At 39.5% G+C, this 11350-nt stretch overlaps 1 protein-coding gene across 1 annotated transcript in view; it reads left to right on the top strand.

The window, feature by feature from the left end:
* LOC108790078 (dystrophin-like) overlaps positions 1-11350 on the top strand; it is a 703081-nt gene that overhangs the window by 378193 nt on the left and 313538 nt on the right. Inside the window, exon 32 of the mRNA XM_018560268.1 lies at positions 3451-3621. Coding sequence (XP_018415770.1) covers positions 3451-3621 — 171 coding nt within the window. The remainder of the gene's footprint in view (positions 1-3450; positions 3622-11350) is intronic.

The following is an 11350-nucleotide window of genomic DNA, read 5'->3' as shown; positions in this document are numbered from 1 at the left end:
GTCAGTCATCTGGCTGCTATAGCCAGAGAGAAGAAGCTGATGAAGCAGATCTCTGCTTCATCAGCTTCTTTTGGGGTCCACAGGTGACTTTAGGGGTCCTAGAGACCCCTAATGTCTCCATAAAGAGGACCTGTCAGTGTGCCTTTGATATTATATAGGGGGATTGTTATTGTTAAATAAAAGTCACATATAAAAAAAGGGGGAAAAAAACCCCAAAATGTTTAACTCTACGTTTAAGCGCCTATAAACGTAAATACGCGTCCGGTGCCCCAGCGCGCAAAAATTACAATTGTGCTACACATGTTACATATTGCCGCGAACGTCGCAGTGAGAGCAATCATTTTAGGGCCATCAATCACTGATAACACTAAACTGATGAGCGGTAACAGCTTTTAAAGTGTCGACTATGGCCAATTTTGGGTATTATATCGTTTTTTGAGGTTTCGCGCGCACGCAATTTTAAGGCTTGACATGTTTGGTGTCTTTTTACCCGACGTGACCCCGTCTTTTATATTTTACCAAAAAATTGGGTAATAATAAATGTTTTATCATTTAATATAGGGGAAACTGTTTTTTTATATCGGTGATTTTTCCTTAATGTAGTAAAAAAATAAAAACCCCAGTGGTGAATAAATACCACCAAAAGAAAGCTCTATCTGTCCCCAAAAAAGGGTATAAAATTCATTTCAGTACAGCGCTGCATGACGGAATAAATGTCAGTCAAAGTACCGCAGCGCTGAATACTGAAAAATGGCCTGGATGGGAAGGGGGTTTAGCACCGCGGATGTCAACTGGTTAAAGCTTGACATATTTGGGTGTCTATTTATCTGACATGACCCTGTATTTGATATTTTACCAAACATTTTGGTGCTGATACATGTTTTATAAAAAACATTTTTGGTTCTTTTTTCATGATGTAGTAAAAAATAAAATAAATACCACCAAAAGAAAGCTTAATCTGTCCATAATAAATGGTATAAAATTAATTTCAGTACATCGTTGCATGACGGAATAAATTTCAGTCAAAGTACTGCATCGCTGAATACTGAAACATGGCCTGGACAGGAATACCTCAGGACCTGTTCACATGATATCAGGCCTTGATCAGGTGCGGATCTGCAGTGCGTTTTGGCCAAGTTTTTGCCACATTTTTGATGCGTTCCAGTAAAAAATAAAAAAAAATACAATTTTTTTTCTTCCCTGGAGTGGGGCTGTCAGTATGTTAGCTGCAGTGCACTGCATTTTTTACGTGTTTTTGCTGCGTTTTGCGTTTCCGGACCATTTCATGACCGTACAAAATGTGACATGCAGTATTTTTTCTGTCGTAAGCTGAACGGACTGCGCACGTGAGAACTGTAGCCCATAAAACACATAGGGATAAATTGGGATGCATTTTTAGTGCAGGAGCGTACGGATCAGGTCAGCACAGAAAACGGACGTCGTGTGAACAGGCCCTCAGTCAGCAAGTAGTTAAACAGCATCTTTAAGGTTAAAGATCTATGAAATAAAAAAAATCCACACCACTTGTAAATATATTATACAGACAAACAGCATCTTGAGGGTCAAAGATGTATAAAATAAAATATCCCTGCACCAATTCTAAATATATTGTATAATAAAATGTAAAAAATGGCACAGTTGTAACTGTGCTCGAGATGGTGGTCGACCAAGACCCAGAAACTAGGTAAGGAGTGCATTAGTCAGAAAAGCACCAAAATGTTAATGTAAATCTGCTGAGATTAATAGGTCAGATGGGAGACACTATTCCAACCCAAAAGTGAAAAAATAAGTACATTTCTGGGAAAAAAAGCATATTAAAATCCTTTGGAGTTTGCTAAATGCATATTGGAGACACAGCAGGCATATTGAATAGGACTGAGACCAAAATCAGGATTTTTACTCATCCCCACTGTGATGGTGCAGGGTCATATTTCAGCAGGACAACGACTCTAAACAGGTAACCAAAGCTACACAGCAAAGGTTTAAAATTATTACCTTAATGTCCCAGATTGGTTTAGTCAATGCCCAGACTTCAATCCAAATGCAAATCTGTAGCACATTTTGTAAATTGCTGTCCCCCAATGGTCACCATCCAGCTTGACAGACCTGGAGCAATTTTGGCAAAAATGAATTGCAGAATACAAAATTAACTGGTAGAGAGTTACCCTAAAAAACTCACATATATAATTACTGCCAAAAATGTTGCTACCGATAATGAACCCAGGAGGCAAATAGATTTTATGTTTCAAAAAATAAATATATATTAAACATTCAAAGTGTCATGTTGTGTTAAACAAATTCTAATTAATTGATTTTTATTTCAGAATGCAACATCCCAGATAGCAAGCAGATGAGCTGCAAGTTTGAAAATGACTTGCTAAACTATTACAGACTTGCCAAGCTTCACAATTGTGTTGCACAATTACAGCAAGTTTGCATTGCAAGTCTCCAGACCAGCGAGCTTGCGGAGCTCTTGCTAAGACCTGCAGGACTCTTGCTGTAGACTTGCCAAGCAAATTTGCTACAAATTCAAAAAGTGTCAACTAGAACTTGTGCTGCAAGTGTTCTGCAAGTCTGCAACTTGCGAGGAATGTGTACAGCAAGTTAACAAGAATTACAATTTAACCCTGCCACAAGTTTGTGGCAAGTTATCCTTGCTATATGGGATATACAGGTATAAAATGTATATGTGGTGATGTTATGTGATGTCAGTCAGATTTAGGCTGGCTTCACACCTGTCCGTTCTGGTGCTTTGAGTCAACATTATGTTATCTTAATGTGCACACACTAGAATGAATGAAAACACATATCTGAACTTTTTTCCAATGCCGTTAACCACAATGTACAATGTTGTATTATCTTGTGTTTCAGTGCTTTGCAAAGCAAGTGTGTTGTGGAGATGCATAGGGAGGTGCATAGGGGTACCATCAGAAATTAATAGCATGTAATGCACTAATTTAAACAATGTGCATTTAGTGCATTGGTGTGAAGGTACCCTAAATGGTGTAGGAGTGAAAATGCCAAAGGAGAAGTATGTTAATTTAGACCAGTGAACTATATTTACTAATGACTTCAATAACCCAATCATGTGAAGTTAAATTAAAAAAATAGAGAAATTTATTTTGCACATGATTGGATCATTGAAGTCCATTGAGCTAAATGAACATTCTCCAACTTTAGTAAATTAATCCCAATGACATAAAGACGATTACCGTAGGCAAGGTTTGTCTGTTCTGACTTTGTGATGTGTGACAATGCTAAATGACAAGTAAATACGCACTGTGTTACAGCATAATGAAACAGGCAGCTCACTAGTGTAAGAACATGTTTGCAAATGTACCTTATCTCAGCAGCTTTAAAGAAAATGTGCTTTGATTATTTACACTTCATCTGAAGCCATTCTCATCATATTCATCACTGATCTCTCACTTTCTCTGCATTGGACTGCAGCTACTGAAGTCTGAGCTGAATGATATTCAGCCGAAGGTGGATTTAATACATGACCAAGCTGCAGAGCTAATGACAAACCGTGGTGATAAATGCAAGAAGATAGCAGAAATCAAGTTGTCTGAACTCGATCAACGATTTACTCCAATATCACAAAGAATTAAAACAGAAAAGGTACTGATAAGTAGTACAAATGCATTATTAGAAAAAAAAAACAATTGAATAAGGCTTGTTTAAAATTTTTAGATAATGACACATCATAGTGTGCAGACTGTGGTGTTCTAAAATGCTGTACTGAATATTACACTCAGAAAACTGACTTTAAAGTGAACATGTTGCCAGACTACAGAGATGTAAGCAATGCTATAATCCTAGTAAGCACTACAGTATATGAGTATTGAATCAAGCCCTCACTGACCTCTGTTTCCCCTTGCAGTAGTGCACCAGCAACATTTCAGCCTACTCTCATGGGGGAGGGATATGGGTTGCTTGGCAAGGTTAGCCGAGCTGATGAGCGATAAGGACTTCCATGTTTCTGCTGTGAATTTTGAGGATAAATTGATAAACAGTGCCTACAGCCAGGTCAGTGAGATCTTGGGGTTGATTTACTAACCTAAACACACACACACACACCAGGTGTGTGTGATTTTCACACAGCAAAACTTATTTATCAACCAAAAAGTCTCTAAAAGCATATTTCCACTAATGCCATATATGGAAAAATCATGCACATGATGCATATATAATGCTGCTTCACAGTTTAGACAAAAATGGTTAGCTCATGCATTTACATTCCTGCATTCATCAACGCAAGCAACATACATAGAGCTAATTTACACCACATTACCTTGCAATTCATTTCAGGGCTTTGAACAACACAACTGCTGGGTGTTTACACACTACAAAGGTGTTTCGATTCCTCCCATAGATCATGCTGGGAGGGAACACACTACAGAGGTGTATACACGTTCGTGGTGTGTTTAAAAGGTTAGTAAATCAACCCCCTTGTGTTAAAGCTCCCTATTGCTTGTTATGATAAAACCCCTAAATATGTGGGTTATTCTTTATAGCCAGCTTGAGAACTCACTAGACACTCATGGCTAATTTGTCTCAGAGGTTAATAGCAATCTATCGACAGCTTTAGTGTTTTATAGGCATGTGCACGGAATTACATTTGTTTTGGACAAAACAAACGGAAACTAAAAACATTTTCATTCATTTCGTTGAACGAACCAAATTTTTCTGCTAATTCAGATTTGGAGGCAAGGAACTTCTGAATCCAAAACCACACATTGAAACTGCAGAACAGCCTTATTGGAACAATCTTGGAGATCGAGTGCATGACATCACACATGAAGCCGCACCGTGCGCAGCGTCAGGTGACGTCATACGCATCTTTGGGTGAGACCAGCCCAAACATGCGTATGATGTCACCCAACACTGCGCATGTGCAGCATCATGTAGCATCATGCGCACTGCCTAAAAAATGGTGGCCATATTGCAAACAAATATATATATATATTCACTGAGTGGCCAGATTATTATGACCACTCCATCAGTACTTCATTGGGCCACGAGATAACTCCACAAGATGACTTCGTTGGGCCGCCTCGTGACTCCACGAGATGTTGAAAGGTGATGCGAGGAATCTGACACTGCACTGTTGCCCTTCTGTTGTCTTGTACCAGTCTTGCCACTCTCCGTTCTGCCCTAACATTGACTAGTCGCTGACGTCCACAATTCGCACATTCAGACCCAGATTTTCGGTTGACAGTCCAGTCTTTGAACACTTTAACAATGAGCCCCTCTTGAACATTTAACAAATTCTGCTGTTTTGCTGATACTCGCTCCATGGCTCCGAGCGCCAACAATCATCCCATGTTCAAAGGCTGTTAAATCGCGTTGTTTACTCATAACTTCAGAAAAAAATAACTTCTACTGTCGTGGTAAACAACCTGCTTCCCTATTTATAATGGTCTGGCCCTCTAGCAACTTCAGCGCGAAATTATAGCTAATTATAGCTAATTTGCCTACAAACGTCAGGTGGTCATAATAAACTGGCCACTCAGTGTATATGCCCAAATATAGTTTTTGTATATCCAGGCATATAATAAATTCATTATTTCGGATTCAGACGAACTGCTAAATCAACTGAATTTCAACTGAATTCTTTTGGTTTGCAGGTTTGTCCGAATCCTTATGAACATGTCTAATGTTTTATACAATGCTATTATTTTAGTAAGTTGCAATATTTTAATAAAGAGTAGGCAGGGTCTCTGTCCCCGTGCCAGTTGAGAAGTTTGACAATAATTCACAGCTCATTCGCCAAAGGGGTCTTTCAGCATGGTTATAAAGCGCATTCTCCATGGTGTATTTGCAGTCCTTTTCATATAACTTCTGGATTTGCCATTGTGTAATGATAAATTCTGGTTTCAGCAATATTCACTGTATTTCCAATATGGTAAATATGGCCCTGCACTGTTGTCCAATATTCACCATTTTGATCTGGCTAATCTTTCATTTTATTAATTAAATACACAATGTCTGCTTATCCAGTGCCCATTCTGGTTTTTTTTTAAACTATGCTATGTAAAGTTCCAAAGAATAGAATAGGTCATGTGATGTCTCAACAATTCCCTTCTTGTCATGTCATCTTTAGTTGCTTAGGCTAAAAAAACCAAAGCAAGGCTTTACATTTTATTCAGCCACCTTATTATTAACATCACCATTAACTCAATTATACATATCTTATATTAGTATATATAAAAACAAAACTTTTTGGGTTTCTGCAATGCAAATCAACCACAGTTGGCTTCTTAAGGAATCTAATTATATGTACTTTATAATATTTCAGGTAGCCTCCAACCTTTCTATTGCCTCAGCAATTGTGGCTGCCATTTTTCTACCCTCACAGGTTCCTTTTGAGAACAAACCATAAACATTGTCCTGGTAATTTAAAGTGGAACTCCAGACAAAAGGCTAAATACATGGTTGAAATGCACATGTTTACTAGTTATTGGCTAGCTATTCCTGTGATACATACCACTGCCAGTCAGTATAGTCACTATGCTACTTTTTGATTTAGCATTGCATCTTCCTGAGTCAGCTTTACTGTAATAAGTTCCAATGAGAAGGCTGGAGGAAGAGAGGTAATAAAGGAAGTTGCATTGCTGAATTAGGAAGACAATTTGCTTTATTAGGAACTGTGTGTTTTACTGGTGTAGGAGTGCAAAATGTGCAGAAACACAAGAATGTCTGAAAAAAATACATATACTTTAGTATGTAAAACAGTAAACCTGTATGCATTTCTGTGTATTTAGCTGTTTACCTTAAGCCTTACTTTAAATACATTTTTATTGTATGAATTACGTAGACTTTTAGGAGTAAATACAGTTTATATTATTAGAACATAAATATTTCAACATACTGTATATTATCTAGATTATTTCTAACTTTCGCTGCCAAGCCCTCCGGAACATTTTTCAAATCAGCTGGCCAAGCCATTTTTGCAATTTTTTCCTATTGATTTGATTTTCAACTGCTGGGTTGCTAGCGTTTGTAAAAGACCCCCCAAACCATATATTTTCTGAAAGTGCAGGCACGGTAGAATAAAAAGTGCACAAAAAAAAATTCTGACTAAATCCAAAAGATAAAACTGTATTGAGTTAATAAATAACAAATATTTGCAAATTTGAAATTGCGCCTTTTTGCGAAAAGGAAAAAAAATTACTGTACTAAAAATTTGTTTTGGTATTTGTGTTGTGATAAAATGATACAGGTGTATATTTAATTGCAACACAAAGATCACAATGCATGGCAATGCGTCACAAGCTTTGCCATGCCCTGCCACAGTTAATAAAAAAATGTTTAACTACCTCCCGGCCGGTCGTTGTGTATACACGGCCGGGAGCCTCTTGGATGTAGCTGGGCGTGTATACACGTCCTGTTACATCCGCCCTTGAGCGGGAAATGCCCGTCATTTGAAAACAGGCAGTGATGCCCTTTAATATACAAGCGATCCGCCGGCTATAGACCCAGCGGATCGCTTGTATGAGGTCCCGTGACGTGTGCCCCCCCTCCGCGGCTCCCCCCCTCCTGCTGTATGTCAGCATACTGCCTCTGTCACAGGACCCCTGATGTCTCCATAAAGAGGACCTGTCTCCTCTTTTGCTATCACATAGAGGGGTTTCTCAGCCCCCTCCGTGATAGCAATAAAGTTAAGTGGAAAAAAAAATAGGGAAAAAAATTAAAGTTTCCCCCCAAATTTTTTTTAAGTTACACATAAAAAAGAACAAAAAAAAACTATTTTAAAAAAAAGTCCCCATCCGTACATACACGCATATAAACATGCGCCAGGTGCGCATACCTGCGAAAACGACGATTGCGCCAATTACCCCGCACATGTTGCATATCGATGCGAACGTCGGAATGAGAGCAATAATTCTAGGGCCATCAGTCACTGATAACACTAAACTGATGAGCTGTAAAAGCTTTTAAAGCATCACCTATGGCCAATTTTGGGTATGCAATTTTCTTGCGATTTCGCGAGTGCACGCAATTTTTTAAGCTTGACATGTTTGGTTTCTATTTACCCGACGTGGCCCGATCTTTTATATTTTACCCAAAAAGTGGGTAATATTAATTGTTTTATAACAATGTAAAAAAAAAACTTTTTTTTTTCAACATTTTCAGTAATTTCTCCTGAATATAGTAAAAAATAAAACCCCCAGTGGTGATTAAATACCACCAAAAGAAAGCTCTATCTGTCCCCAAAAAATGGTATAAAATTCATTTCAGTACAGCGTTGCATGACGGAATAAATGTCAGTCAAAGTACCGCAGTGCTGAACACTGAAAAATGACCTGGCCAGGAAGGGGGTCTAAACACCTGGTCTTCAAGCGGTTAAAGAAAAAAAATACATTAAAAAAATCATGCACTGCAATGTGTTCTAACAACGCACTGCAGCGCATGTGCATGGCATACACCTCAATATGTGTATGTTATGTGGGGAGGGAGGGGTTGTGTTTTCTTTTTATTAGTTTTTTTTTGTACACATTTTTTTATTTTAATTGTTTTTACATTTTCTATTTATTTATATCACAGCCTGTTCTTTCATATCTGGGGACACCTAGTACTATGTGTCCCCAGTTATTTACAAACACCGGAGCTCCCCCCCTCCGCCCGCCCGGGCCGCTGCCGCGGATGAGCCGCTGATGACAGCTATTAATTTGAAGGGGACAGTCCGGGGGAACAGTTCTACTATAAGTAGAACTGTAAATGCCAGGTCCGTACGGCATATGGAGCTTGCCAGCCGGGAACACTTTTGTTCCTCCATATGCCGCACGTCCTTGGCAGTGAAAGGGTTAAGGAGAAAGCTGTAAAAGTTTTCTGTCATTGTACTTTCCCCTCATAAATTTAGGGGTCTATTCACTAAGTTGCCGAAGGATCTAGCCGTAGCTTCGGCTGATCCTTCTGCTAGCATCGGCCCCAGGACCCCTTCGGTTCAGTAGAACCGAAAGGCTGCTGTACGGGCTATTCACTATAGCCCTTACAGCTCCCGAAGTTGGCCAAGGTGCTCAGTTGAGCCGAAGGCATATGCCTCGGCTCGACTGAGCCGCGGTGAAAGCCGAAGCTGGCTGAATGGCCGGCCAAATGGCTGGCCATTGGCTTGCCGACAGCCTGCTTCTGACAGCTGGGCGGAGCCAGCCGTCATCTCACGGCTGGCTCCGGCCACTTTCAGAGAGATCAGCGTCCCTGGTTATGAGGTAACCAGGGACACTGTCATTACACACAGGGAGTGGCCTCTTCGTGTTCTCAATGTGTAATGACAGATGGCCTTCCTGGTTACCTGGTAACCAGGAAGGCCATCTGTCATTACTCTCCCGGATGCTCTGGGAGTCCCAGAAAACAGAGCCGTTGGCTGCCATCAGAATAAAAAAAAAAAAAAGTGAAATAGCCGATAGGAATATAGCTATGCTATCCTATGGTGTTTTTTAATTATTCTGACGGCAGCAGAACCGCGCGGCCAATAGAAAACAGTTGGGTGGAGCTAGCTGTCAATGCTAGCTCTGCCCAATCATTTTCTATTTTCTTTTTTACTACTTTTTAAACTGTTTTTCTATTCTGCTCGGTACCACAGAGGTACCGAGCAGAACAGCCAAGCCGAATGCTGCTCGGTGGCATTTGGCTATTCACTCACTGCTGTTCGGCATCTATGAGAATAGGCCGAACAGCAGCGAGTAGCCTGCTGGAAGTTCGGCTTAGCTGATCCAGATGTTGGATCGGCTGAGTCGAACTGCTTCTGCACTTCGGGTCGGCCGAACATGCTGAGCTTGTTCGGCCTACCCGTAGCCAGCCGAAGCTACCTGATTGTACGGCTGATTTCAGCCGATATACAGCTGGAATCAGCCGTACCAGCCTGAAGTGAATAGCCGAACACAGTTCGGCTCACTTCGCTTCGGGTCGGTTAGTCACTCGGCTGCCCAAGGCAGCTTAGTGAATAGACCCCTTAGTTTCAACGTCAAACTTAGGTCGACAGTTTTGTGAGGAAATGCAGAGCCACGTAATGCCCTTGACATATTTCATTAGAGATCAAATTAAGATATTCCCACAGTAATGAGGTCACTTTCTATAGGATGGTCTCTCAATGTTAATGTTCTCATGAATTTATATTAAATTGTAAATAAACAATCATACATCAGTTTTCCCAATTGGCAATTAAACAAAACACTTAGCTCCCAGTCACTTCACATTTTAATATAAAGTGGTTGTCATAACATTTATTATCTTTGCTGCTGATACATTGGAGCTGTAACATGTCTTTATGAGAGTTGATAAATATCCACTTCACTAAATTCACTTTCTTCTTCTTGTTGTTCGTGTTTGTAAAGAGAAAAGCAGAGACTTTGTCTAAAGATTTTTGTCTGACCTGATAAATTATTTTTTATAATGGTTTTATATCTTGATGCTCTTAATCAAAATAAGATTAAAGTCACTCATGACTGAATGAGTAATACCCATTATGTGTTCATTAAAATAGCTCCTCTATTAGTTCCATTGAAAAGCAGGTGTTCTGGAGAAATTAGACTCTCCAAAATCACATTATCTAGAATAAATGCATCCTTTGCGGTTATCTTGGCTGAATGGAATAGATAATGAGACAAGTGAATCACATGGATTTAAATTTTGATGGATTTGTTGTATAATTTATGTATTTTGTAATGAAGAAGTGATACTGGAATAGAAATTCACTTTAAACATAAGCTTTGCTTATTGTAAACCACAGGTGTCTCATGTCCAGAATAGGCATTTTCATCCTGAAGATTATGCTCACTTTTGCCCATGGGGACAGTGGTTCTCTTTTAAGTATAAATAAAAAGGCCAAAGAGTTTAACGGTTTACAAAAATGACAAAAAAACTGTTATCTCTAGAATAAAAGCAAACTAACTGCACGCGCGTTTTAATCCGCAAAAATGCATTTACCAAGCGAACACGCACATCATGGCGCGGTTTCACGCAGGCATGGCGCGTTTTTATGTATTTACTTACGCGCGTGTCGTGTAATATGCGCCATCGGCTGCACGCCACTATAATAAAAAATTGCAAGTGCTAGAATCATATTTCTACTACTGCCATACATGTGCAAATCATACATATGTTACATATGTTATTGCTATGCTTCTGTGCATACAAACATTCTACATAACACTTACAAACTGGTAAAAGACAGTATTCCAAAATAAGGTACTTACACACCAGTGCCGTGTTCGGATGTGCTCCAGGCAACTGCGCATGTGCATGAGCAAGTTCACACGTTTTATGATCCTAGAAACACGACCACGCCAATCCTGCACAATTTCTTCGTAATTCTAGCAAACACGCGCACATGGCGGATAAATTTGAG

Source organism: Nanorana parkeri, unplaced genomic scaffold (assembly GCF_000935625.1).
Source record: "Nanorana parkeri isolate BGI_ZX_2015 unplaced genomic scaffold, ASM93562v1 scaffold444, whole genome shotgun sequence".
NCBI lineage: Eukaryota > Metazoa > Chordata > Amphibia > Anura > Dicroglossidae > Nanorana > Nanorana parkeri.
The sequence above is the reverse complement of the archived record's forward strand: the minus strand, read 5'-3'. Positions and strand labels throughout refer to the sequence as shown.